At 39.1% G+C, this 26304-nt stretch overlaps 1 protein-coding gene across 3 annotated transcripts in view; it reads left to right on the top strand.

Moving 5' to 3' along the window:
• The window catches only part of CAMK4 (calcium/calmodulin dependent protein kinase IV), a 137475-nt gene that overhangs the window by 37934 nt on the left and 73237 nt on the right, over positions 1–26304 (top strand). For 2 of the 3 annotated variants that reach the window (XM_064735446.1, XM_064735447.1), the window contains one exon: positions 21283–21361. The exons of the other annotated variant lie outside the window; for it this stretch is intronic. In XM_064735446.1, the coding sequence (XP_064591516.1) occupies positions 21283–21361 (79 nt within the window). The remainder of the gene's footprint in view (positions 1–21282; positions 21362–26304) is intronic. 3 annotated transcript variants of the gene reach the window in all.

The raw sequence follows: 26304 nt of genomic DNA, 5'->3' as shown, positions 1-26304 counted from the left end.
GTAAAAATGGTTTATTTTTTCTTACATTTTTGCAGAGGAGCATAAGTGAATTTCAGTGCTTTTGCAAGTGAAGATGAGCTTGAGGGGGAAGATTATAGGCAGCCTATTAATGGCGGATTTATATGGTGACTTTATGCGTTCTTCTTTAAAAACTGGGGTGTTTTTCAGCTTACAGAATGAGTTTACTTTCATATGAAGAACAGACAGACAGATATTCTTTAAGGATGGTGGTTCTTCAGGATTGAAATTTGAATGCTATGAGTTAGTCTCAGTAGCATCTGTCAGACCACAGACTGGTCAGTTACACAAGGTGTGTAGAAAGGGCACAGGCCTGTTTAGACCAGATTTTAGTGAGAAATGAGTTATGCCCACATGCAAGCATGAGGCTTGATACTGCAGTTTGATACAGGTTGCCACAGGTAATTTCTTTTTTTTATTATTATTATTTTTTTCCCTTCAATTCCTGAATCTGTATTTTTTAAATGGCATTAGATGTACCAAGTCTGCACAGCTGTGTTTCATATCACTTATGATACTGCATTGAACCTCAAAAAATTGGCGTCACATTTAATTATGTTCAGCAAGTGTTGCATTTTCTCTAAGATACTTATGATTAAATTAAGGTATGAAAAAAGAAAAAATAAAGACCTAAGCTATTATGTATTCTTCACTCCATTTTATGCTTCTCTGTGCTATTACTCATTGCCTAAGCTTGAAAAGTAATACAGTTGTTCTCCTCAAACTTGCAGTTTCTCTCTTGCTCTTATTCTCTTCTGTGGTTTTTTCTTTTTTTTGTCTTTGCATGCTCTGTGTCCCCAAACTCTGAAACCATGAGCCTACATGCTTATTTTCTATTTGCTGCTGCTTCTATTCTGAATTCCTTTTTCTCACTTCCTCTCTTACTATGCAGCTCTTCTCTTGGTGTGTCTGCTGACCCACTCTGCACACTCCCACCACCTCCTCCTCTCACCACCTTATCTTTGTGTGCCTGTCTTCTCACTTCAGCATCCATCCCTCCTCAGCCTCCCTCAGTGTCTAGATATCAGCCTATCTCCTCTCCAGATAGCTAGATAAATATAGATACATGTATACACGTCCTTCTCCATTCCTTCATCTAAGATGGCTTCTCTATTTTTTTTTCTACCCAAAGGTTTTTCTTCCCTATGTTCTTCCTCCTTCCTCTTCTAGTGGTGGTGTGCTGTGGGGAGCTTTGTGCATGCCCCACGACACAGTGCAGCTGCTTTCCCAGAACAGTTTTGTCACACATGTTAGTCTGCCCTGGTCTGGGGGCACGTGAGGGGGCAGAGGATTGAGAGATCCATGAAAATTTTCATTTTGACTACATCAAGAGAGTTTGCAATGCTTTTCACTGACAAAGACATGGAAGGACTCTGAATCATGAGAGACTGGTACCATGGTGACCTTTTTTTGCTGCTTTTGAGAGTCTTGAGAAGAGTTTGCCATGACCTGCATTCAAAAACTCATTGCTCTGTGGGCTGCTGTACTTAGAAAGGGTGGGAGCAATTTCCCCTGTCAAAGGCAGCTACCTTTATAGGTACCTATATAAAGCTTTGTTGGTGCTCAGAGTTAAAACTCTTCCGGGTCATGTTATACCCAACCTATTCAAAATGCCCTTAGGACTGAATGAACCATGTTCTAAAACTGCCAATTGCTCTCTGTTATCTGCAAAGGGAATTCAGATAATTATCAGGGAGGTACACACTGACATTTGGTTAGATGAGTTTTGCTCACTGTTTCTGTACAAATGGAAAGAAAAAAAATTGTGTTGAGTCAGACAAGCAATTTGATGGTTCAGAAAATGTATTCAGCACTCCCTTTAGCATCACAAACTGTCAGACAAATGGGAAGGTAAAGTCAAAGTAGAGCAAGACTCTGCCAATGAGATATCTGATGAGTCTGCTAATAAGGAAGAGTTACTCAAAGTCCTGTGTTTTACCAAAAGCTCATGTAAATACTGTGCAGAGCTAAAATTAGCCAGAGGCGTTTAGTATTTAATGTCTCAGGTCCTGGTCTTAACTTTGCAATATTACATCTTTCTAAACTCCCTTGAACTGACATTGGAGTTTTTACACTTTTTTCCCTCTCTGAAAAGAAATAGTTCCTTGGTTATACCTGAGAATGGCCAAGGGAGCATAAATTTATCTGAAAAGAGCCAAGCTTGGTTTGATGCTTGTGGAGGTTTTAACTGTTCTGTGAATACATTGTGCTGCTTGCTGACACCTTACGTGCTTTGGCCGAATTCTTCCTGATTTTGTAACCTCTTCAGCCGCTTTAACTCAATACTAAGACGAAGAATTTGTTCTTTGTAAGATTAATGTATGCTACAGAGGTACAGGTTTTAAAAAATTGGTAAAACAGACAATTTTAAAAAATGCTGCCATTTGCTAAACATTTTTTAGTGCTCAGTAAAATGGTCTTTATAAGAAAATCTTAGGCATTTTCACCATATGATCAGCTCATGTTACTGATGTAGTATCTGAAGACGGAACTAAAAGATGTCTGCTTTTTCCACAGTGTCATTATATCTAATATTATCTCCTCATTCATTTTGCCTTTTAAAGTATCATGGCTGAAATAATATTGCACCTCTTACAGTTACTGAATGGGGCATAGTGTTCACTTTATTGTATGAAAATTACTTGAAATAACGACAAGATTTTTTTTTTTAACTCATGCAAAAATTTATACAACACAACCAGAGCAGCAATTTTCCTTAGAGAGTTGTGTAGCCCTGCTGCAGTGTTTGAGTCAATGGGAGTAATTTCACATTACTGCTGTATACTGCCCATTTCTGGTACTTATAGTACAAAAATAGCCTGGCATGTTGATTATTAATAGCCCTTACAAATTTAAGTTTTTGAGTAAAAATGAAAAACCAAAACAAAACAACACCACAGCAAACATCTAAAACAAATGTTCAAAAGCAACCCAAACAAGATTAAAAAAAAAGAAAAAGTGCCAAAAGACTGTGAGCCTACTATAGGCAACCACATTGTAAATAACAGTATTTTCTGCAGTTTCTGTAACTGAAGTCATTCTGTTTACAAGTGATCCATGTAATAGTGAACTTTTGAAGAAGGTCCCGGGTTGGAAGCCTGGTGCTGTGCCTTCTGCCTCCCTGGGGCTGCGACTGGTCCGTGCCAAGGGCCCCCTCCCTCTCCTCTCCCCTTCCCTGGGAGCAGACCATGCTTCTCACATGAACTTTTCCCTCTCTTCAGGTGATGCCTCTTGGGGCAGCACTCCTGTCTCAGACTAATGGGATGCATCTTTCTGATCAGGGACTAATGAAATTAGAAAGCCAGCATTCTTCTCTGTTGTTTTTTTTTTTTTTTTTAGTAGTATCCTCATTCCTTTTATTTTACTAGAGGCAAGGGGCTTTCATTTATCACACTCAGTGTTTTTTATTATCAAAGAGACTACAATGCTATAAACCAGGCAGCAAAATAATTACCCTTAAATCTGTCTTTATAGGCAATTACTGTTAACTCTTTGCAAATTAAATCCAGTCTGGTGGACAAATTATGAAGCTCTGACTTACTATTGCAGTTGATAGGAGTAGATTTAAGACTCTGGAAAATCATTAAATTATAGTCAGGGAGATTGTTTTCACAAACTGAGGGAAAACAAGCTACCTCTTCATTTTTTTAACACTGGCACTAGGCCTTCCTGATTACTAGAAAATGTGTTGAATGCAGGGTTTCTCCATTCGGAACAAAATGTGGTGCACTCACAAAATTTCTTAGGCCCTTTGGTGAGAGAAGGGGAATGAAGATGAAAACAGGGTAGTTTTTTGTGTGATATGATACATGGGAAGTTTGTTGATTTTAAGTTTTCTAAATATTTGCAAAACTATGTTGGGCAGTAGGTTAGCAATAGTTAATTTCAGGAGGAAGCTAAGCTAAGCCCATTTTGTTGATACATTGGAAATCAGAGTCTTCTGCAGCTATAGATTGCTTTAAAAGATAAATTGAGGAAAATTAGTATGATGAAGTCCTCTGGGTCATATCTCACAAAATCTGTGCTATTTCACAGAAATCAACAAGTGACCCTGTAAATCTCATAATTGGGAATTACTTTTGCTGCCTACATTGTTGAAGTGTGACTGCAGTGAATGAGTATGAAATGCCATGAGTGAATAAGAAATGCCATGAGCCAATTGAGCCATGATGTGATAATTCAGGATAACTTCTCTAATTACTTTCAATTTTATGTACCTGCATATAAAATGTGTCATATAAATGGTGAAATCATTGCTGAAGTACAAGCTGGGACCTCATTAAGGTCCTGAATAGCTTTAGCAGTTTTATCAAAGACTGATTACTCTTACCATTTATCTTCATGGTGCTACAACAAATATATCTTTCCTCAGATTTGAATGATTGGGAATTCCTCTGTTTAGATTTTCATTTTTCCTAAGGTCTCAAGGATACTCTGTTCTTCAGAGAGCACTTCAGCATCACTGTGCCATGCTAGTGCTTCCTGAGAGTGGTCTAGATTTGGGAGTTTCAAATACTGAGCAAATACAAGTAAAAGGTGATGATGTGACATGGCTGATAATTCTATTTTACCTTCCAGAGAATCAATACAACTAATTATAAACTTAATACAGAGCATTCTTTTATGCATTATATGTTTTGGGATTTTCAAAACACTAATTCTGTGTGGTGGCATAAAAAAATAATCACAGGTTGAGGAATAATCCATTAAGTATTGCAGTGCAAGATCCTATCTTCTGTGAAAGGAGACATTCTCCATTAGAAGTTTATGTATGCTTTCTAGGAGACAGAAGGCTGCAGTAAAGGCCAATGTCTGGGAAATCAAGCAGATTTCTAGAAACTGTGATGATGGAAAAACATTATCACTAAACAAAGCAAAGGGAGGTTTTCTTTTGATTACCATTTGGGGTGAGCAGCTCAGTATTTTAAAGTGCAAATGAAATAAGGGAACAAAATATACTTTGGCCAGGAATGTTGCACGGTTTTCTCACTTTCTTGTGGCCCACAATAGCATTTTGTTCCTCTGTAGTATGATAATGGCAATGCAACATGCACTGATCTTTGTTATGCAGGATTGAAAAATCTCTGGCTCAAAATCACGCACCTAGATTTTACAGTTCTACATTCAGTCCCCGTGTGTTGGTGAGGTGCTTTGCCTTCTGTGCTGCAGTGAAGAACGGCAATGTTTGGAGCTCATGGCTGAATTGTCTGCTCTTGACTGTGCTGCTGTGCAGTGGAGGGGACCCCTTTGAATTCATGGGCAGTGAATCACTGCGTGGGAGCTCAGTGGGCCAGGAGTGGGTTCCCAAGCAGGGGCAATGTGGTGTCAGTCCAGCAAAGGGATAATGTCTGACTGGTGCAAATAATGCAGTGTGTCCTCCTTTATGTGACTGGCAAGAGGGATGCTTGTAAATGTACATCAGTTTTCCTGCTGATAAACACACTAGAAATATTCTAACTCCATCTGTCCTGTTTCCTTCCTTTGTTTTGAGAGGAGAGGGAGGATTAGCAGTAAATAATAAGAATGTTGTTTGGAATCATGACATATGGAAGTATGTTTGCTGAGTGTGACTTCATAATATTTGTCCTGTTCTCCTATCTCTTGAGAGCTACCCTGTGACCACACCTGGGAGCTGTTTCACAACGCAGATGAATCAACCAGAACAACGTGGGTCTTTTGAGTCAGGATGACCTTTTAAGAATTTTCTCTCTCCCTGTCTCTCTCCAGAGCTCACCATATGGCCAGGCTAGCTCAGCATTTCTGCAGCAGCTTCTGATTTCTCTGCTTGTATCCAGGCCCACCCTGCTGAAAGCTGTGGAGATGAACTGTGTCAGAAGTTAGAAATTCTCACTGGAGCTGGAGCACATTTAAATACCCAGGGTTTACCTTTCAAGAAGGCCAATATGCCACTTCTTAAGAACTCTGTCTTAATTTTACTTCCCCAGAGAACAAAAAATGAAAGACTGATGTCACACACTGAGAAATCAGTTTCTCATGTAGTAAGATTCCTGACACAAAATAGCACAAACCCTATATTTTAAAATTAAGGGGGTTTGCCCTGGGGGAATAATTCAGGAAATGTACTTAATTTTCTGCTATTGTAGATCTACACTGCAAAACAGCTCCCACAGTAAACTTAGGTGTTAGTGAAGATATTTGTGAGGTCTGTGATCTTTGCCCTTTGGTAAAAGCTAAGAAGTAGATGAAGTACATATCTCCTTTCTTTTTAATTTCCCTCTTCTGTTGTGTTTGTTGTTGTTGTTGTTGTTTGGTTGGGGCCAGGGGGTTGTTGGCTGGTTTTTGGCCCGTGTGTGGCTTTTATTTCAAGGACATAGTAATTCTGTGTTAGAAAACTGATGTTGCCAAAGGAATGTGTATTTTACTTTTTACTTTTGGAGCAATTAAGGCAGAAATTTAAGACTTTTAATTACTCCTCTTCACAGAGATTACACTTCAGCACCCTGCAATTAGGAACAGTCCTACTCCTTTGTGGCTGGCAAATTTGCCCTGTAGATAAATTTTGCATTTATGCTGCTGTAGAAAGGCTTACCAAAAAAAAGTGATGTAAAAAGCACTCTAATTAGCTAAATGCAGCCGTAAGGGTAAATCCAGGGATGCTGCAGTAAGTGCGTTATAGCAGTGTGGTATTCAGGTAACAGGTTTTTTCTTGGGAGGACTGATGGGGGCTTTGAAGAGTCCTCCTCATAAATAAGAGTATGGAGAAATGAAGCAATTAATTTTAAATATATTACCTGAAGCTTCTAAGTGGCTTGTAATGCCTATAATTAGCTTCATGGAAGAACAAGAATATATAACAGATGGAAATATCTCAGTAGCACCTGCTTTGGTGTAAATTTATTGCTTATATCTGAATGACAAATAGATACAGATATACAGGTGTTACACAGTTTTTCTATAATCTGGTATGACAGCTTTGGTTCTTCAAGTTGCTCTGAGTGTGCTTTGTTCTTTAACTGACATATTTTTCTATGTTGTGCAGTCATTGTCCACAAATACAGCTGCATGACATCACCACATCCCACTTCTGACCTAAACTCTTTTTCAGACCTAGATATCCATAGTTGAAAGCCACTCTTCTCTTTTTATATCCTGCCTCAACTTTCTTTCCTGCCTCTGCCTTTGAAAGGAGATAGAGAGTTTCTGAGTGTCTCAAGCAGCAGCAGAGTGCATTTGAGGCTAAACTTATCCTTCACTGGGAAAATGGTTTGCAGGAATAGTGCTTGTATTGAAACTTCCCTGTAAGTACTAGAAAAACATCTTAGTGCTTCTGATTGTCCTGTTTACTGTTTCCATTTGCATAACGTCATTCCCTAGGAAAACAAAAAAAAAACCAGGATTTTTGTCAGTGTTACTGTTTTCAGTGTGGTAAGCTGTTAGATTATCTCCTAATCAGTTTTCTTCTTACAATGCATGCTCAGCAGGAGAATAAAGATGAGGGAAGTGGGCTTAAACCCTCATTAGCACCAATGCATGTATGTTGTGCATGTTCCAGTGTCCTGCAATTAAAATCAAACCACATGATTGCATGTGCAGTCCTCAGATCTTATGGAGATTGTGTTCATTGTTCTTGCTTCCTACAGCTAAATATCTTTTGTGCCTGAGTCAGTTTGTAGAAATAGTGTAGTTCCATCACATCACTGAATCACATTTTTTCTATAAACAGGGAAAAAGTAGACTGTTTAAGGTTGTAATATTTTACAGTTTAAGTCTGTAATGTTTTAAATATGAGGTATTTTCGTTTATGTTCGGCTACCTGACTTGTTAATTGACCCCAAATAGGACCATGAGAGTTGCTGAAATAGTGCTCAGTCTTCTCAAAATGCAGAAGTGCTAAGGGGAGAGCAACACAGATCATGGGCAATAAATTACAGAAGTGCTGATAGCTCCAATGGGTGAATGGAAAAACCAGAAAGCTGCAGGAGGAAAGGGACAGAGTGGGACAGAGCCTCCAGTGTCCTTGAGGCGACAGTCTGCACTGTGCACAAACCTTTTGGATCCTCGAGCATTTATAGAAAATGCAAGACAAAAAGCTCTCTCTAAAGGGCAAGGACTGTTTAGCCACAATCATTAATATTTTGTCAGCCATAACCACCTGGTCTTTTGTCAAGACAGGACATCCTCCTACACAGATTGCTGTGACCCTTGTGCTTGCAACTGTTTCTGAAGTTTGAGAGTGTATTCAAAGTTTAACAAGCTTCAGTGTTGTTTCATTAAAAGCATTTGATTCTTAACAGAATTCACAAATTGCCATTGCCAACAGGTGTGTTACTAAGTCACTGGGAAAAAAAAAAGATTTTCAAAGGTTCAGATGGAGGAATAAGGAAAATATTTCTTCTGAATAAAAATGTGGATAAACTTCTCAGCAAAATAGTGAGCCTAAAGATATATTTTTTAGGATGTATCAAAGAATTAAAATTATATTATATTTTGCCTCTCTTTTTGGAGCCAAAGCTTTTGAGAGCCCAACATTACTAAAATTCTACATGATATTGATATAGGGTGAAACTTTGTGCTATTTTGTCAGATAAAAACATTAATAACTAGGTATTTGTACAGAAAATATTGTTAAAGCATAACTGAGCATCTAGAGGGATGGTGATTGATCACCACGAGTCTTGTGCATCTGCAGTTAAATCTTCAAAAAAGAATTCTTTGATTTTGAATAAATTTTGCCAAATCAGGCACAAGACCAGAAGCAGAATTTTGACACCTGTAAAGCTAACTTTGCAGAGTTGGACTTCACATGAGATCTCATTAAAGGTGTTTCTCTCCAAGCATCAAGAAAAGAAATTGTGGGAAGGATTGGCAGAATTACAGATGCATTTCACAGCTTGGTTCTTATTCAGAGGAGAATGTTCTGCATGTCAATGTGACACCCAATCTGCAGGGCACAAGGGGGTGTGCAGGGACGTAGAGCAATGTATAGGGACACAAAGTCATGTGCAGGGACACAGAGGAATTTGCAGAAATGCAAAATACCATGCAGGGACACAGAGCAGTTTCCAGGGACACAGAGTAGTGTGCAGGAATACAAAGGGGTGTTCAGGGACAAAAAGTGATGTGTGAGGACAGAAAGGAGAATGCAGGGACACAAATGTGGTTCCAGGGACACAAAAAGAGATGTGGGCACACAAGTGCTGCTGAGGGACATAGAAGAACCTGCCCGTCTGAGAACAGAAGGCCTTTGAAGTTCCATGTCCAAACCTTCCACCCTGCTGGCGCACCACAGCTCTTTTGCCAGGCTGTGGCTGATGTGGGTGCTGGAGATGTGCCTGCTGGGCACCGCTGCTGTGCAGGGCACACAGCAGCCGCCTGCTGGCATGGACAGCTGATCTGCATGGCTGTCACCCACTTAGGGCTTACAAGAGCATGAACCAGTACGTGGACGTAAACATGACTGCATGTTTGGTTTTAAGTCACTCTCTGAAGATACACACAGAGCCTTTCTAAAAACATCTTTTTAAAATGTGAACATGTGAATCCTGTACAGACTATGTCTTAAATACTGCCCAAATGCAATTCTGTTTTACATTCCAGTGGAGTTTGAAAATGGAGTATGGATGTACTTCTTCAGGTATGTCATTGGAGTACGCTGTGCTTGAAGTTTCAGTATGATGGGGAGAACACGAAAGTAATTTATTTCCAAACATCTAATACACTACTGTGCTGAGTTCATTATGTAGAGGAGTACAGACTGACACTGATTAGATGAGATTCATTATCCTGGGTTACAGATCAGCTCTGACAGCTAAAAAGCTTCAGTCTTTTAAAAATGGAAACTGCAGCCTTTCTCTAGCATCACCAATTAAATACTGGCTTGATCAGTCACTAGTGTAGAGAACTTAAAGAAAAGATGAAAGATGTTAATGGATGAGAAGTTCTGGAATCTTCTCCTTGAAAACAACAATTTCATACTTTGTAAAAAGAGTTCCCTAATTTCAAGGATTGAGTAGTGGTGACACTGTCATGAGAACAATTCAGTGTATACTTGCCTGCAGATGTGTGTGATTGATTACCAAGATGGTCTGTGATCATGGTTATTGAGAAGAGCTTCTTAGCACCCTGTTGAAGTTTTTGTGGGTTTAGCTGCACTAGGGGCTGTCAAAGTATAGAATGGTGAAAATTGGAATTTGAGGAAAAGTGGAAAAGGCAACATGGAACAGAATATACAGCAGTAGCACTGAGAAGGGAGGAAGATGAAGGAGCATTATTGATTAAATTTACTAAACAATATATTTTAAAACTGTAGTGGGGGAAGAGAAAAAAGAAGAAAAAGTTAAGTACTTTAATTAGTAGGGAATACTAGCAAAGAAAACATTGTGTGGAAAAAGCTGTGATCTTTAAAATGTTAAAGGCTCAATTAGAGCAGGTGTGAGAATATTTGAGTCAGAGTCCTGATCTCACTGGTGAGTTGCTGATTTTCATCACAGAGTGCTGAAGAAGGAAACTTCTGGGAGGAATATCATAGTTTTCACTTGCAATCCTTCAGAGTGACTGTGGGCAGGGGGGTATGGACTAGGTGGAGTCTGTTGAACTGAAACACAGAAACATTCCTACTACAAATGGGTTTTTTTTATATAGATCATTGCTCCAGGTGACAGCTGATGCAGGAAAGAAAGAGCTTCAGGTTTGGAAGTTGGTCTTGTGTTTGATGCAGAAAGAACTGGAAGCTTCATTTAGCTCTGGAAGTCAAAACTTCCATCTTTATATTGCAGGAAGATCTGGAGAAGATGTGAATATGCAAAATTGCCAATTACATAAATGCATTTCAGGAGGGAATGTGGGCAAGCCAGTCATACCTGCAGCCTGTAAGCTCAGACCTGTTAACCTTCACAGCTCCAGAAATGAGAGTCCCTGCTGGCACGAAGGCTTCTGAGGATGGAGCTGGAGGGAGGCTTTGCAAGAGGCTGCCCCTTAACTTTGAACTGGAGCTGCTGAAGATGGTGCCAGAGGTGCTTGTGCTGAAGGCCAGCACTGCCATTGGCCAAGGGAACTCCCAGCTTCGGTGCCACAAGTGGCTGGGAGTCACTGCTGGTCCCCTCTGCTGCTTCTGCCCCAGTAGCTCTAAGGCCAGATGAGCTCAGCCAGGCCAGCTGCTCACAATGCACGGCTGCGACTAAGGACAGACAAAACTCAGAGAGTGAAAGCAGACACAGGCCACAGCTTTACCATGAGAGGCTTTTGATTCTGTAAATTCTGTTCTTCTTGTCTTGTAACATTTCTCTGCTTCACAAAATCCTTCCCAGGGCCTCCCATCTTACTAGCCATGGCCTTTGTTGTGCCCGCTGCCTTCCATCTCACACAAGCAGCACCAAAGATTCCATTTTCAAATTCCATGGTCTCTGGTAGTCCAGTTATAAAGCACCAAAACCAGAAAGAGCAGCAACAGAGCAAGAAAGACAAATGAGCAGAACTGTTGCTGACCAGCAGAAAGACAGAACGTCTGGAACTGAATACACAGGCTCCCACTGCCTTTGGTTGATTGGGGTTTTTTGGTGGTGGTGGTTTTGTTGTTGGTATTTTTCTTTCCCTGAGACACATTTGGGATATCCCATCTGACTTTCTGTCTCCAGAGCTCATGGCCTAACCCCACCCTCACAGTGGCTGCTTGATCCATGTTTCTGTGGGTTCTGCCTGTGCAGTGGAGAGGGAGAGATCCTTCCTGTCACACAGTGCTTTGTGCAGCATTAATGTTCTTCGACTTGGCTGTACACACCAGTGTAAAGTAAAAGCCACATAAATAATTACACCACAAAAGCACAAGATTCTCTTCCAAGCCTGAAGATAATATGGTTAAAATATGTCTTAATGTAAGATTTTTCTTTCCAATTTCCACTCTGTTTATAATTGTCAATAATTAAAATTAATTTCTCCAAGCCAAGTCAGTTATGCCCATGTTACAAACTGGTAAGGGATCTCTCTGTCCTCATCTACACCCAAAATGTTTTCTGTCAAGCTCCCCACCAGCTTCTCCCCAATCCTGTTGATGAAATGGAAGTGATGGAGCAAACCTGGAGGGTACCTGGCTGCCAAGCACATCCCACTGCAGTCCTGCATGGTGTGCATGTGTCCCTGACAAGGAAGGTGTGGTGATCCCAGCTTCTGTCCATTTTGTGCCTGGCACCAGGGTGGGTGGTAGGGAGGGCTGCATGGCCTCTGCGGGTTAGCTGAGGACTGATGCAGCATTTTTCCTTTGTGCATGTAGAATAAATCCAGCATTTAAGAAAGATCTAGACCTGCTTAGGTGTTTCCCACCCACCAGAACTGAAGCTGGAAAAGCTAGTGGAAGACAGGATGTGACTTGAAACCTGCCCTGTGCCTGCAGTAAGTTGACATTTGGCTGCCAGGCCTGGCAGGATTGCAAACTCTTTCAGTCTGATGTAAATAACTCTCACTGGCAAAACCTGCACCAGAGTATATGCCTTCTTCACTTCCTCAAGAATTTTCTTCTGTTTTATAAGTAATAACAGTGTCTCTCTGCTGCAGCTTCATCTTTCTTCTGTAGCTTTGTTAATGCTACAGAATGTGTTAAGTCTGCAGGTAATTTTTATGATAATGGCAAGTTGGGTTTTCTGACTGTGACAAAAATACTAGAAGAAGCAGATTAAAAGACCTCTCTATTATGGAAAATTAGCTATTTCATTTTATCTTTTGATAATATATTTAAATATGATCAGAATACATGCAAAATGTTATAGAACTTGTTAATTTAGGGAGCATTGTCAAATATTATGCATTCCTCCAAATTATTTTGCATTGCCTGGCTTTCAGTCTTATAGCTTATGATTCAAAATGTCTGTCCCACAAGGTTTAAAGAAGAAAACATACGTAGTAGCTAAAAAGAGCCCAAGAACTTTTGAATCTGTGATATATTAAAATTTTCTTTGTTGTCCTGTGCTAAGGGATTCTGGGCTGCCACTGAACATAAACTTCTTGGCAAAAGCAATTTATTTCAGAGAAGACATTGCATAGGAATTGGTGATTCAGCACAACACAAACCTCCAAGGAGAAAACTTTGTAACTTACCAAAAAGAGGGCTATTAAGGAGACACATGGGCACATGAGCTTTCAGAATCCATAAAATGCCTAGACCTAAACTTTCTGGTTGTAAAGTTGTTCAAAGCTAGATTTAAATGTGCAGACATGAACAACCATTAATTTTTCCCTGTCTGATTTCAATTGATGACTTTCCTATGTACAGAGCAAGCTGTTAGAAGTCCACAACCTCCTCACTGCTTCCCTTCCCTTGACCAGGGGAACCAGAGTCAACATGCAAGGATGTTCTTGCTGCCACATGTTGTCATTTAGTGTGAAGTCCAGTCTGCCTCCTGCATCTGGAGATTGTCATGAAGAGCAGTAATCAATGATGTTGACACCTGCTCATAGTACAGACTGTTCAAAATACTTCCTGGTGAAGGAATACGTCACCAGGAAAATAAACCAGGCAGGTAATTCTGCAATGGCCCAGGAAGGAAGTCTTGTAACACAGAAGGTTTTACAGAGTTTTTACTGCTCAGCACTCTTTTCTCCTCACATGCACTCTTCATAAAGTTTAAATAAATAATGTTTATTCTTCATTAGGATCTTCTAAGAGGAGGGGAGAAAAGTGCTGCTTATGAGACAGGGGTTGAAATGGTGTTTTAAACAAGGCACATGTATTCCCAGGAGGGGTGAGTTCACTGGATAGTTTCAGTTGTCAGGCTTTGTGTGGGACTTAGGGAGGCCAGTCACATCATATCTGTGCACAGCATCTGTCTGTGACTGTGAGAAAACCCTTGAGACTGCCAGCCCAAGGATCTGGGGCTGCATCTTGCACACGTAGTGTTAGAACATGTGTTTGAAGATTTGCCTCACTGTGTCCAGAGTTCAGTACTGAGGACAAAAGCAGGCATTGCTTCCCTTGGTCCACTTTTCCACCTTCTTTTCTTTGCTCTCCTCATTTTATTGAACTGCTTAGACATGAGTAGCTAAGAACTCTCCAGTCCCTGAAAAAAACCCAGCATTCTCAAGGAAAACTAATTTCCATATAAAATATTCAAGATCAGTTTCTGGGTCTCTTGGGCTTCATGTTGAAAGGTGAACTCCCCACTATTATAAGTTCACTTTCAGCCAAGTTTAAGTGACCATTTTCAGACTTGGTAGGAAAAACTTTGGGTTTCCTACAGAGAACTCCCATGTGTTTTAAGAAATTCAGCTATTCCAATGTGTGGTCCGACCCAACATATTAGAGGGGGTAAAGGAAAAAGAAGAAATGGTGAATGTATTTTCTATACATTTTTCCTTACACAGTGCTGTAGGAAGTGCTCTAATCTTCACCTTGTATCTGCATTTCAGCAATCATACCTGAAGTTTTGTTTAGGAACCCAGATTTCAGAAAGGTGGGTTACCTCAAGGGAACAATGTACACAGAGTACAGCAGTAACCTCTGGATGTCGGTGTAGTTTGAGTTTTGCTTCTGTGCTTTTCAAATTAATGCTTGAGATAATGATGCTTGCTTGTAAGTTTGTGTCAGCTATTTCCACTCAGTGAAAGGCAGTAAAGTCAGATCCAGTGCTGGGGGTCTGTTTCTTGTTCTCAATATTTACCTACCAGCTAAACTGAAATTTTAAAATTTTAGCATTTGATGTGGGGGAAATTATCTAATGTTAATATGGATGAAGCTAACATGACACCTAACTGAATTCCTGCAGTTTAAAAAGACACTACATCCAGGTGCAACAATGTTTTTAGCCTCTCTGTGGGATAGAGGTCCTTTTAAAACTTTATAGAGGTCCTCTATAAACTTCCTGCAGTACTTGAGGGAGGAGCTTCTTTGGAAGCAAGTTAGAAATGTGCTGTTGCAGTCCCAGCAGGAATTATCAGCTGCTGGTCCAGCCACCGCAGCAGGAGCGGCTTGAACTGCTGCATTTTAATTAGTGTGTTTCAGCAGCCAACCTACCCCAAGTCTAAGGAATTATAGTTCTACAAACTGTTATCTGTGGCATTTACTGGTTCAAGAATATTGGCAAGCATTAGTTTGATTACACTTTGGTTTTTTTTTTTTTTTAATGGTGTAGGTCCTTTGTTGTGCTTATCTAAGGATCCTTTTATCTGCTGAGTGCAGTGAAGGCTGAATATAAAAAATATCTTTTTGAACTATTGCATTGCCTTTGTAGGCCAGTCTAAACAATTGCTGAAAAGTCTTTTCACCTCAAATATTAGAAAATCTACTCAGCATTCTAAAAATCAAACCATCCAGAACTCTGGAACACAATTTCTGGAATTAGATTTCCTTTTCAGAACCATGCACATTTTTCCCACTAACCTTGCCTTCATTAAAGATCTGTTGTATTCCTCATAGTATGTGGGAATCCAAGGCTTTTTGCTGCTCCTAAGTGATATATGTTTTGTGAAATTTTCTATTCTGTTTACAAGTCATGAAATAATGAGAGAAAAGGCATGGCTGCAGTGGTTTGCAATTGCCTGCAAGCCCTGTATATGTAGATATTGATATTTAGAAGAAGCTTTGAGATTAGATTTGAATAATTTAAGAATTGTTTGTTAGATTACTGTAAAAAGAGTTTGTTTGATACTTCTCCATGTAATACAAGTTGTGAGAATTTCCAAATTTACATGAATGTATTTTTTAAAGTGAAGGCAATATTAGTAATACCATGGAATATGCACTCTTAAACTAATTTTAGTTCCTCTCTGTTAATAGATTTTCTTTTTTCTTTTTATTTTTGTTTGGTTTTGAACATTTTTGTTTTGTTTAGTTTTGTTTTTTCTGTCCAGTCTTTTAACTTCAACAGGATGTTTAATTTGGCAGTCCAGGAATAGTAATTTCATTTCTATAAATCCATTTTGCTCTTTTAGTGTACATCTAAGAAAACATAAATTAATGAGCTTTAACTTTATACTTCTGTAAACTGTACAAAGAAATCAGTATTCTTTGTGGAAACCTATAATGGACTTTGATCTCTTGCTGCAGTTTTGGCAGCACAGATTTCCATGGCTTTGTACCAGGTACAGTTTTCTTGGGACCGATCATTCTTTCGAGTGTTTTTATTGGACAAACTTGATTGTGTAATTATTGCTTGACTACATGAAGCACAAATTAATTTATTTTTTAAAAATCAATCCAGAACTTAAGGAATTTAATCCAAATGAAATTTACAGGAGATTACATTGAGGACTGTATTTGTAATGAGTTGATTCAAAGGCAATATAAAAACCAGGATGAGTGGGCATGGTGTGGAAATGCTGACCTACTTTTGAAAAGATTGAATTTCCTTCTTACAGTGAAATTACTGCCAATGAGTGTTATTTTATTTTAAAAGCTGCAGCTCGAGGAATTTACTTTTACTACCTACCTGTGGCCAAGTAAACATATGGCTGCATTTCATTTTGGTTGCCTTTCCTGTTTCAGAGGCAGAAGCTTTTTGTGGGTTTCAGGGAAGAAAGGCTTTTTCCAAACTGGGTCAAATTCTGTCTTTTCTTGTTTTGTATTTTCTCTCTCTGCCAGGCTCCACTGCAGTATCCTGCAAATTCCATTTTCTCCTTTATGTGCAAATTCTGCTGATCACTTCCACCTCTTTAACACCCCTTCTGGGCGTCCCTGCCTTTCTTCCATCTGTGCTGACACCACTATTTTTGACTGCATCTATTTGAGGTGTGGCCATGCCTTTTCTCTCAGTCTTGCTGTCTGGAATCCTTAGCACAGGCAGGGCACTGTGGTGCTGCTGCCCAGCCTTTAAAACAGTGTCCTTCTGAAATCATTGAAAGCTCAGTAACACCTGAGAATAGTAATAAAAATAATCCAGAATGCTCAACCAATTGTATATTGAGAGGTGGGTGGGGAGGAGGCAGAAGGTTTTGCACATTTTAAATATTTTAAAAGCACTTTTCAAAATCATGTCTTGGACAACACACATGCAGAGGCCAGTTATTGAATTTGAGTCTATTTTGATGTATTTAGTGGCACACAATTACATTGGTTGACTAATTGGTGAGTGAATTTATCATGCCACCGAAGTATTGTACTTCAGGAAAACTATTTCTGTGCTCATACTGGGCTGTGTGTGCCTCAGCTGTGATACATTCCATGCACAGGACATAATGAGCTTTCTTATGTGTTGTCATTGTCTGCATTGTAGGTGGCATCACAAAAGTGAGTGTTTTTGTTGTGCATTATGACCAAACAGTAAAGATGTATAAATGATTTTCAGGTTTTTTCTGAGATATATATATATATATATATATAAACACGTTTTTGTAGTAAAGCATTTGGCATCTTCACAATAAAATGATCTCTTGTTGTTGCTTTTCTTCTTTAGCTTGATCACAGTTTTACCTGGGCTTTTAAAAGTAAATCTTTAACAGAATAACAGAATCATTAAGCAGATTTCCAGACTGAAATACATATGAGAGTAAAGGAGAATGGCAATATTTTCAACAGTTCTAATTACTATTCTCTAACTTTGCCAACTACACATTCCAAGAATACAAGAATATGCCTTTTTTCCTTTCCTTTTTTTTTTATTTTTCCTTTTTTTCCCCCCCTATGTTTCTTATTCCAGCCAATTTCAAATAAATTATGTTTTGAATTCAGGTAGACTGTTTCCAGGCAAAGGTGCAAAAAACCCGCTGCTGGATGCTCCTTTAAGCCTAATTTTGGTTAGAAGTAAATAAAGGCACACTTACAAACACAAATATATATAATAAGTATTGCATATAAATGTGAATGCAAAGACATACATATTTGTCTATATTCACTAAATGCAAAGAGGCAAAAGCTGACCGAATCAATTCTGAATAGGCAAACACAGTACAGTGAGTAATCTTGTGGAATATTGGAGACATGATTTCTGGTTTCTAGCCTGAACTGGTAATGGGTCACTTGTCAGTCATACTCTGCAATGCCCTTCTGCAAGTGATTATCAGCTGTTTGAGCTCAGGGCCCTCTCAGTTACTCCCGTTTAAACTGGTAATGGGGTTGGATTAAAAAGTCTCTAGTGCTGTTGTCTGCTTCTTATCAAATAAGTGCCTTAACCGTTTAGGTATGGGTGATCTCTTTCTATAGCAGGATTTACATTTATCATTCAGACAAGGCAAACACCCCTTGCAGAAAATGGGACATTGGGAGGGTGCAGGTCTGCCCGTCCGGCCATGAATTCCATTTCCAAGGGAAGTGGCATGTTGCCACAAGGATTCCTGGTTTCTGTATATTTGGGCAGTCTGACAAAATGTATCAATGAAGTTTTCAGTTGATGCAAATTCGAGAGGAGGTTCTCAGAAGCAGGGTGAGGGCAGTCAAGGTTTGATGTTGCGAAAAACTTAGGGTAGGGGCAAGAGGTTACAATTAGCAGCTCTCTATGTTTCAGGTTCACATGAGAATCTTGCAGCTGTATCTTCCCACTGCTCTTTGATGATGAAAGCTTGAATTGCTCCAATTGGTGACCTTCCAAGTCACATAGTCACTTGGGAAAGCTGCATGTGCTGATTCAGCAGAAAGCTCCAGCAGGGAGCCAAAGAAAGAAGCAAAGCAAACCACCTAGATTTACATGAGGCTGTTCTGTTTGTGCATTTACATTTAGTTCCATTGCCTGATTTCTGCTTGCACCACTCCTCCCCACTACCTTTTTTTTTAATTTGAACTGTGAAGGAGTGAAGATACTCTCTTACCAACAAAGAAGCAAGGAATCAGGTCCATACTAGTAATGGCTCTCTGCTGTTTAGCCTCAGACGTGGTGTGAGCAGGTTGCCATCCTGTTCCTGATTTCCTGTACTGGTTTCTGCCTGGAAGAGGAGTAGAGCTGGTTGTTAGCTAATGTTAGGTGTTTTCTCTCCTGGCTGGTGAGAGCTGGGCAAAGCCATGTAAATCAGAAGCAAAATCTTTCAAAGTGTTCCCAAGTCTTGCCATGCCTTTTCATCAATTTTACACCAAATTAGGACTGCAGGGATATGCAGAAATCTGTACAATAGAGAGTAAATTCCAAAGTAGCACCTTTGTTTGTGTTTTGAATATTGGCTAATGAGCCTGATGTCAAACTGCTCGACTGGATTATCTCTCTGGACTGTCTGACATCTCTTTCAAGCATTATGCTGCCTGTCTTCCACGTGTGGGTACAGTCAAATGAGCTGTAAAAGGTGGAGTGATGTTATCTTCCCTTCCTGGTGGAGATGTCCATCTCATCACTAAGACAATTAAATAATCTGGGGTGTTCTACTGGCTAGGCTCTTATTTACATGGAAGACTTTGCGAATTGATGATGCAAACACTGACAGTAGCTTTACTGAGAGACAGGGTCTGCCTTCCATTGCCGCAGCAGCAGTGAGCATCGAGAGATTTGTACGGAATTATCATCTATTTATTTGGATTAATAGCTGCTGTTAAATAGCTTCTCTAATTCTGCCCTCACCCAAATACAATAATTTCTAGAAAGTTTGCTGCCTACTTTGTAAGGACATATGTAAACTAATGAGTTTAATGTTTGCACTGCACTTGTGTATGTGAAGCAGGGTACATCAGTGATCTGCAGTTTATGCACTGACTTCCCCATTGCAATCTTGCAGTGAAGTACTGGAGATATAAACCTTACCACAGCACATTCTTAGAATTCTGTCTTTTAACAGTTTTGTTGTATTTAAAAGATGTGAGAGGTTTTTTTAATGTGATATATTTTTTCTTCTTGCTAAATAGAGTCTTTGGAGACTTGGCTAAGGAGAGGAGATCTAATTAAATTCATGTAATGATTCTGGGAGTCACTGAAGCTCTCAGTACTCCCACACGTTTATCAATATACTTTGAAGAGAGACAAATCATTTTAGCATTTGAGATGAAGTGAAGATTAATTTATATGTGGTGCAGAGAAGCCCTCAGATGACTGAGCTTCACAACCCTTGCCACAGGTGACCTTTCCTTATGAAGAGGGCTTTCTGGAATAAATCTTCTCAATCAATTGCTAGTTCTTGTGCTCACTCGTGAAATTATGAAAATAGGGATGTGCCTACTACTCAGAGCATTGTATGGCACCTGTCTGGCCCATGCTGAGGAGGGAGAAGAGCAGGGCACCCATGGCAGTTTTGTACAGCACCTATAATAATGAACCTTGTGCCACAGCTTTATTCTTATGGTCAAGCATGGCTATGCCATTCTACTGTTTAAAAAAAAAGCTGTTCCTGTCATGGTTGTCTCCTGTAGACTCACTGAGATGGGTTCCTCCTGGTTCAGAGGGATCTGCAGTGCAATTTGGCATCTGGTATGCATGAGAATTCACTCACTGCAGAGCTGCTGTGGTTCTGCAGTGGTTGTTCAGGAGATCATATATGACAACTGCAGTCCTCTCTTCCTTAAAAATATGCAGCTACTTAGAAGTGCTGAGTCTTGGAGTGGGTCTGAGGGAAGGAAGTTTCCAAAAATCCCTTAAGTTCAGTGATGGTGCTTCAGTGCATCTATTTTGGGTAGAAAACAAAGGTATCTGGATGGTTTGTAACTAGTATGAGCTTACCAGAGGTTGCAACCTCTCTTTAAGTAATTCACAGAGTACAGAGCCCTTCCTTGACAGCAACAAGTAAAGCACAGCAAGTTGACCCTCCCTCTGGACACCATCTGCCCCAACTATGCACTCAGAGAAGTGCCTTCCATCCAGCAGAGCCATAATTTTATGAGTGCTCAGACTTCTCACATTCAAATAGTTACACCTTGAAGGCAAAGGGAAGATGTAAGCTCAGTCCACTTTTGCTGTGAACAAGTCCCACCAGTTTCCACTGAATTAACCTAAAATGCTGCCTCCTCCATTCGGTGCCAAATTTGGTCTTTTGGTCCAGTGGGCAAGGAGCAGCGCAAAAATTTTCTGTTTCACCATTGCTGTCATCAGCAATTAGTGAGCAGGCCCCCCAATATAAGTTATTGTTGCAGGTGTGTTGCCTTAACAAAGACAAGATGTGGTGACTTGATGATCCAAGGAAACATCCACAGATAGCCATGAGACAGAAAAGGTGTGGCCAAGAAGGATGATAAACTCTTGCAACTTCTGTTGGCTGAGTGACTGCTGAAGTGCTCTGGTTAAATACAGAGGGGGTTTGACACTTCTTGGATTTTGGGGGGGAGGGTTTATTGCATCTGTGGGGAAGAGTGAGATAGTTTTGCCCAAACTGGGAGGAGTAGAAAATGTAGGCAACTCTGTTTGTTGACAGATTCGAAGAGTTGTATGTACAACCCAACTATTCTTCCTTTTTTTTTTTTTATTATTTTAAATTTAGTGGGGCTACATCCATTGTCTACAGATGCAGGCAGAAAGGGACCCAGAAACCTTACGCCGTCAAAATGTTGAAGAAGACAGTAAGTCATTTTTGTTTTGTTTTGCTTTGCTTTGGAATATGATTGGGATTTTCTCTGGGCGTTTTTTTCTTTTTTTTTTTTTGGCCTTTTTTTGTTGGTTTTTTTTGGTGCAGTTTATTCATGTGGGGAAAATGTCCTAGATTTAGGATTATAAACTGCTGAACTCGTATTTTCCATGAGTGAGCTTTGGCTCCTCATTACCAAAACAGCTGTTAGAAGTAACAGTACAGTAGAGGGAATGCCTATCCCCACAAATCTGGCTTGTACCTTCAGCTGGTGTTGTCCGTATACATTTGGACTTGGCAAAAAATGTTGAGAAAAAAAAGTCTTTTTCTTTCATGAAAAAAACAAAACAAGACACCTTGAAAAATTTAAATATTCAGTGTTTTGTCTTTGATGTAATACATTGTTTTGCTCAAAAAAGGCCATGACACAATTAATCTTTTTTCAGAAACTGATTTAAAACACAAACTCAAACCTCAGTAAAATTAAATACATTGTAGTGGGTTTTTTTACCACTATGAAATTGCTAGAGAACCAGTTGAGGTTACAATTTATTTTTAGAATTCCATATATGTCACACTTATACTACAGCTCTTTTTGTGTGTTCTGAAAAATAGATGGTGGAAAGCAAGAAGAGAGACTAAGAGAAGAAAGGCAAGCTATGGACTGAGAGACTTTATGCAGAAAGACGCTGTGGGGCATGGGGTAGAGCAGTTCATATTCCTAGGATGGAAAGAGAAGTCTGAGAGAAAGCAGGCAAGCTGTGAGGCATGTACATGGTATCTTTTCATGAATGGTTTTGATTCACAAATGGTTTTGAAACACACAGTTTACCCCAGCCTTAGAACATTCATTATTCCATGATGTTCAGGAACGTTCACATGTACAAACATAAGGATGGGTGGGTTGGCATAACCATGTCCAAATGGTGGCTCCACTGGTGGTCTCTGTGCAAGATGTAATGAGTGGGTTTCACATGAGTAAAATGTTGGCATTAATTTGTCATCTTTGAACGCGAGCCAAGGTTTAAACTGGCACAAATATTCAGTTGTGTGTGCTGCTTTTGAATTTGCATCTGGTACACTGGAAGAAGCAGAACATGTGCATTGCTGCAGCTTGTGCCCTATGAAAGGGCAGAAAATTTTTGAGCTTTCATCTGTTCATTATGCCGGAGATTCTCATAATGTTTTAGGAGTATACTGTCCAAACTTCTCATTCTGAAATGCAATAGGAAGAACTACATTTCTTAAAAATATTTCCCTGCCTTTTGATTTTTTTTTGCTTTCATGGAAATTAATTCATGTTTACAATTGTCATATTTATGTATTTATGCTAGATCTATTTTTCTGCATCTGAAACTAGTCAGTTTAGGCTTTGGTAGACTTGCTGTAGCACAGATTTGATTTTTTTTTTTTAATGGCACCTAAGGAAAAGACTATAGTTATGAAAGTTGGTTTTACATCAGCAATAATATATGTTTCACTTAATGCAGCCTTGGTTATGTTAGCAGTATGGTTAAGCAGTTCACAGAGCTGAGTTGTTCCCACTGTAACTGATGCACTTTGGGATGTTTTGCTATGAAAACAAGTAATCCTCTTAGACAAATGAGCTTTTCTGTGTAAATGAGAACATGGGAGACAATGCTTACAGGATGTGCCACTGCTTGTGTCTGACCAATTTGGAGATGTTATTATTATCACAGGGACTGAACCACCCATGTTAGAGTGTTCTTACAGCAGGAGGTCTGATCTTTGCTCAGAGTGTCTCAGTATAAAAAATAATCATGTGTGAGCCAAGTCGTGTATTAAAATGTTGATCAGCTTGTTTCCTGTTCCCTTTTTGAAAACAATTAGAAAAAAGGATGGCAGTTCAATAGTAGAGGTAAAGGGATGGGAGGAAAAGAAGAGGAGCCTGTGATTGTTTTTTTGGTTGAGTCCCATTTCTTCAATTCCATTTGTAAATGTACATAAGGGAGCTCTGAAGAGCACATGGGTTGAAATTAGAAGACAAAGGAAGATGACAAAAGAGCAAATACTCTTGGTTTTTCCATTCAAAAAGACTATCTGAATGGAACTAGTCTGCTGCTTCAAACAAGACTGACTAAGGAAGAGGTCTGTAAAAACAGGGTGAGGGACAGGGATAGGGTGGTCCAGATTGCTCTGGAAGTGATGACAAGTGATGTGTGATTAGGAGGCTGCTGGCTGATGGGCAGCTCTAGATTTTTGAGTGATGATCACTGAAATGCTGTAATTTGAAGTAAAGTATTAGAAATTATTACTTTTCTGTCCCATGGGAACAGCTTTGGTAAGAACATAGATCCTTTAGGATTGAAGTAGTCCTCTAGGAACAGACTGCAAGAAACATGAAATAGCTATCAGTGTTCTTTTCATTTAAACAGAATGAGTAATTTTTCATTTTGCATGAATAATACATTCTTATTTAAGAGCAAATAAAATTTTGGGCAAGACCTATCATCCAGTTCTGAGAATACATGCTTGTACAGGGTTTTGAGTTCCTAGGATGTTCTGCAATTAATACATTTTTTACCATCTTGTTTAATAAAACAGTAGTAGATTATTCGCTAATTTTTGAGGGGTCTGGGGGATGTGGGTGATTTCATCTGTGCTTTAGGGGTTTTTTGTAGGGGCTAAACCATCAAAGAGTAGCAGAACAAAACATTTATACAAACCTGTCTGTGTGACTAAAATAAAAGAAAGCGTTCATAATATTATATTTCTGTTGAGAGGTTTAATACTTCTTAACTATTTATACAAATTTTCTACAATTTCAAAGGGAGGAAGAAAAATGGGTTTTTACTGCTTCAACATTATTGGAGCAGAATGCTTCCATTTTCTGTTGATTTTAGTTTTGTCAAGCCCAAGTTTAGGAGTAGTTTAAAATCCTTAAAAATAAAAATTAGTTGGGAAACTTAGAGGCAAGTTAGAACTTTAGCTTCTAGAGCTGCTGAAAGACAACTGTCAGAAGGATTGAAGAGGTCCAAAGAAAAGCTGATTTTTGAATTAGCAGGAGAGACACTCTCCAATAACATATAAGAAATAAAATTTGTAATGGTTCTTAAGAGCTACCAAAAAAAAGTTTAAAACCCAACATCTATGGTCAGATGATAAGCAGACAAAAATATTACCTGTGATTTCCTCATCTAACCTTTGTGCTTAGTTCCTGGGCACAACTGAAATGTATTGCCTGCTCATTTGCTATGTTTAGCAGGTCTTTTAAATTCCACACAGGTGGTAAATGTAAAGATATGAACCATGTCTTTTCTTTTGGGGGAAATCTATTTCATGAAGCAAGAAAGAAGCAAAAGCAGATCATATTGCACTTCAGAAAAAGTCATCAAAAGAGCAGAGTACCGTGATGAACTTTCACACTTGCAATTGCAAATATGAGATTATTTTGCTTTTTACTATGCATTTTACCACTCCTTGATGACTCAGTGCTACAGAAAAGTGAACTATCTTTAGGATACACTTTACAAAAATTATTCTTACTACTCTTAAACTGAGATTTTAAAATTATGTGATATTTACAACCAGTCATTCTGGAGTGGTCATTGCTGCAAACAACATACAGCATGTGGATCATATTGGAAGAATGAAGTTCTCTGAGGAAGCAACATATATATGTGGTATTTTTTACATGAAGTCTCTTATCTGTTTTTCCACATTTTGGTGTGTTTTGAGGAAGCTAAGCAGTCTGGGGTAAGAATCTGGGTAGGTGAATGCCTTCCAAGAAATTAGATCCACCTCTGCCTTTAATTTCCTACCTGAGTCTGGACAAGTTGCTTTAAAAATAGTCATGCGAACAGATGGACTCTGCTGCATGGTTTCTAAACTAAGACACCAAGTGCCTGCCTACATTGTAGGTCTACCAAGTGCTAACTACTGCAACTGAAGTAATTTTGGAGTTGCCACTGCAATAAAGCAACATGCTCTGCTGAAAGGACAATAAGATTCTTGAGCTGGGTTGTCTGTAGCCTTGGTCCTGGCTTGTTCCCAGTATTTCTTTTGGTTTCAACTTTTTCATCCATAAAAATAAGGTAATATTTATTTTATTTGCTTCTCAGCAATGCTTTGAATGAAGCCTGGTTAATATTTCTCAGTTCTGATTGATATGTACTATCCCCTAAGCACAATTAAGTATTATGAAATATTAGACCCTGTCTGTCTCAGTCAATGAGACATACAAGTATAGAGACTGTTTTGGAAAATTTTCATTTAGATTTCCTTCTTTTTTATGTGTGGACCTCCTCCCTCACACAGTTTGTGATGCTTAAATAATACTTCTGTGGCACTTTTATCAAAACCAATATATATGAAGCAGCATTCTTTGTGCAGACTGGTTGATATTCAAATTCAGACAAATGTTCAGGCCCATCAAATTTTTTCTCAGATCTGAAACAGAGCAACAGTTTTCAAGCAATACATACTCTGGAAAGAGTTGGGCTGGGATTAATACAACTGTACAAATGAGTTACATGATTTGAAGACAGCAGATATTTTGGGTCTGTGGATCAGAAAGGACAGTGAGCAAATGCAAAGGTAATAGGCTTCCCTTGTGGATAATTGGGGTTGGATATCTGAAGTTAAGTTTCAGTATAGACCACTATGATCTCTGAAGGAGATCATAGTGGTCTATAAGCCACATCTAAAAAGTCTCAACTGCATTAGTGTTTGCACATGTACATATACACACACATGTATTCATATAAATATATAAATAAATAAATATACACAATGTGTATATATATATATATATATATATATATATATATATATATATACACATTGGGAAGAAGGGACAGGCAACTCAGGAAGAGTACGGTGATGTCACTGGTGATGTAAAGAAAAAATTAGAAAGGTGAAAGCTCAAATGGAACTCAATCTGGCCACTGCTGTGGAAGATAATAGAAAGTGTTTTTA

Source organism: Zonotrichia leucophrys, chromosome Z, assembly GCF_028769735.1.
Source record: "Zonotrichia leucophrys gambelii isolate GWCS_2022_RI chromosome Z, RI_Zleu_2.0, whole genome shotgun sequence".
Taxonomy (NCBI): domain Eukaryota; kingdom Metazoa; phylum Chordata; class Aves; order Passeriformes; family Passerellidae; genus Zonotrichia; species Zonotrichia leucophrys.
Note: the sequence above shows the minus strand (reverse complement) of the source record. Positions and strands in the feature narration are given on the sequence as shown.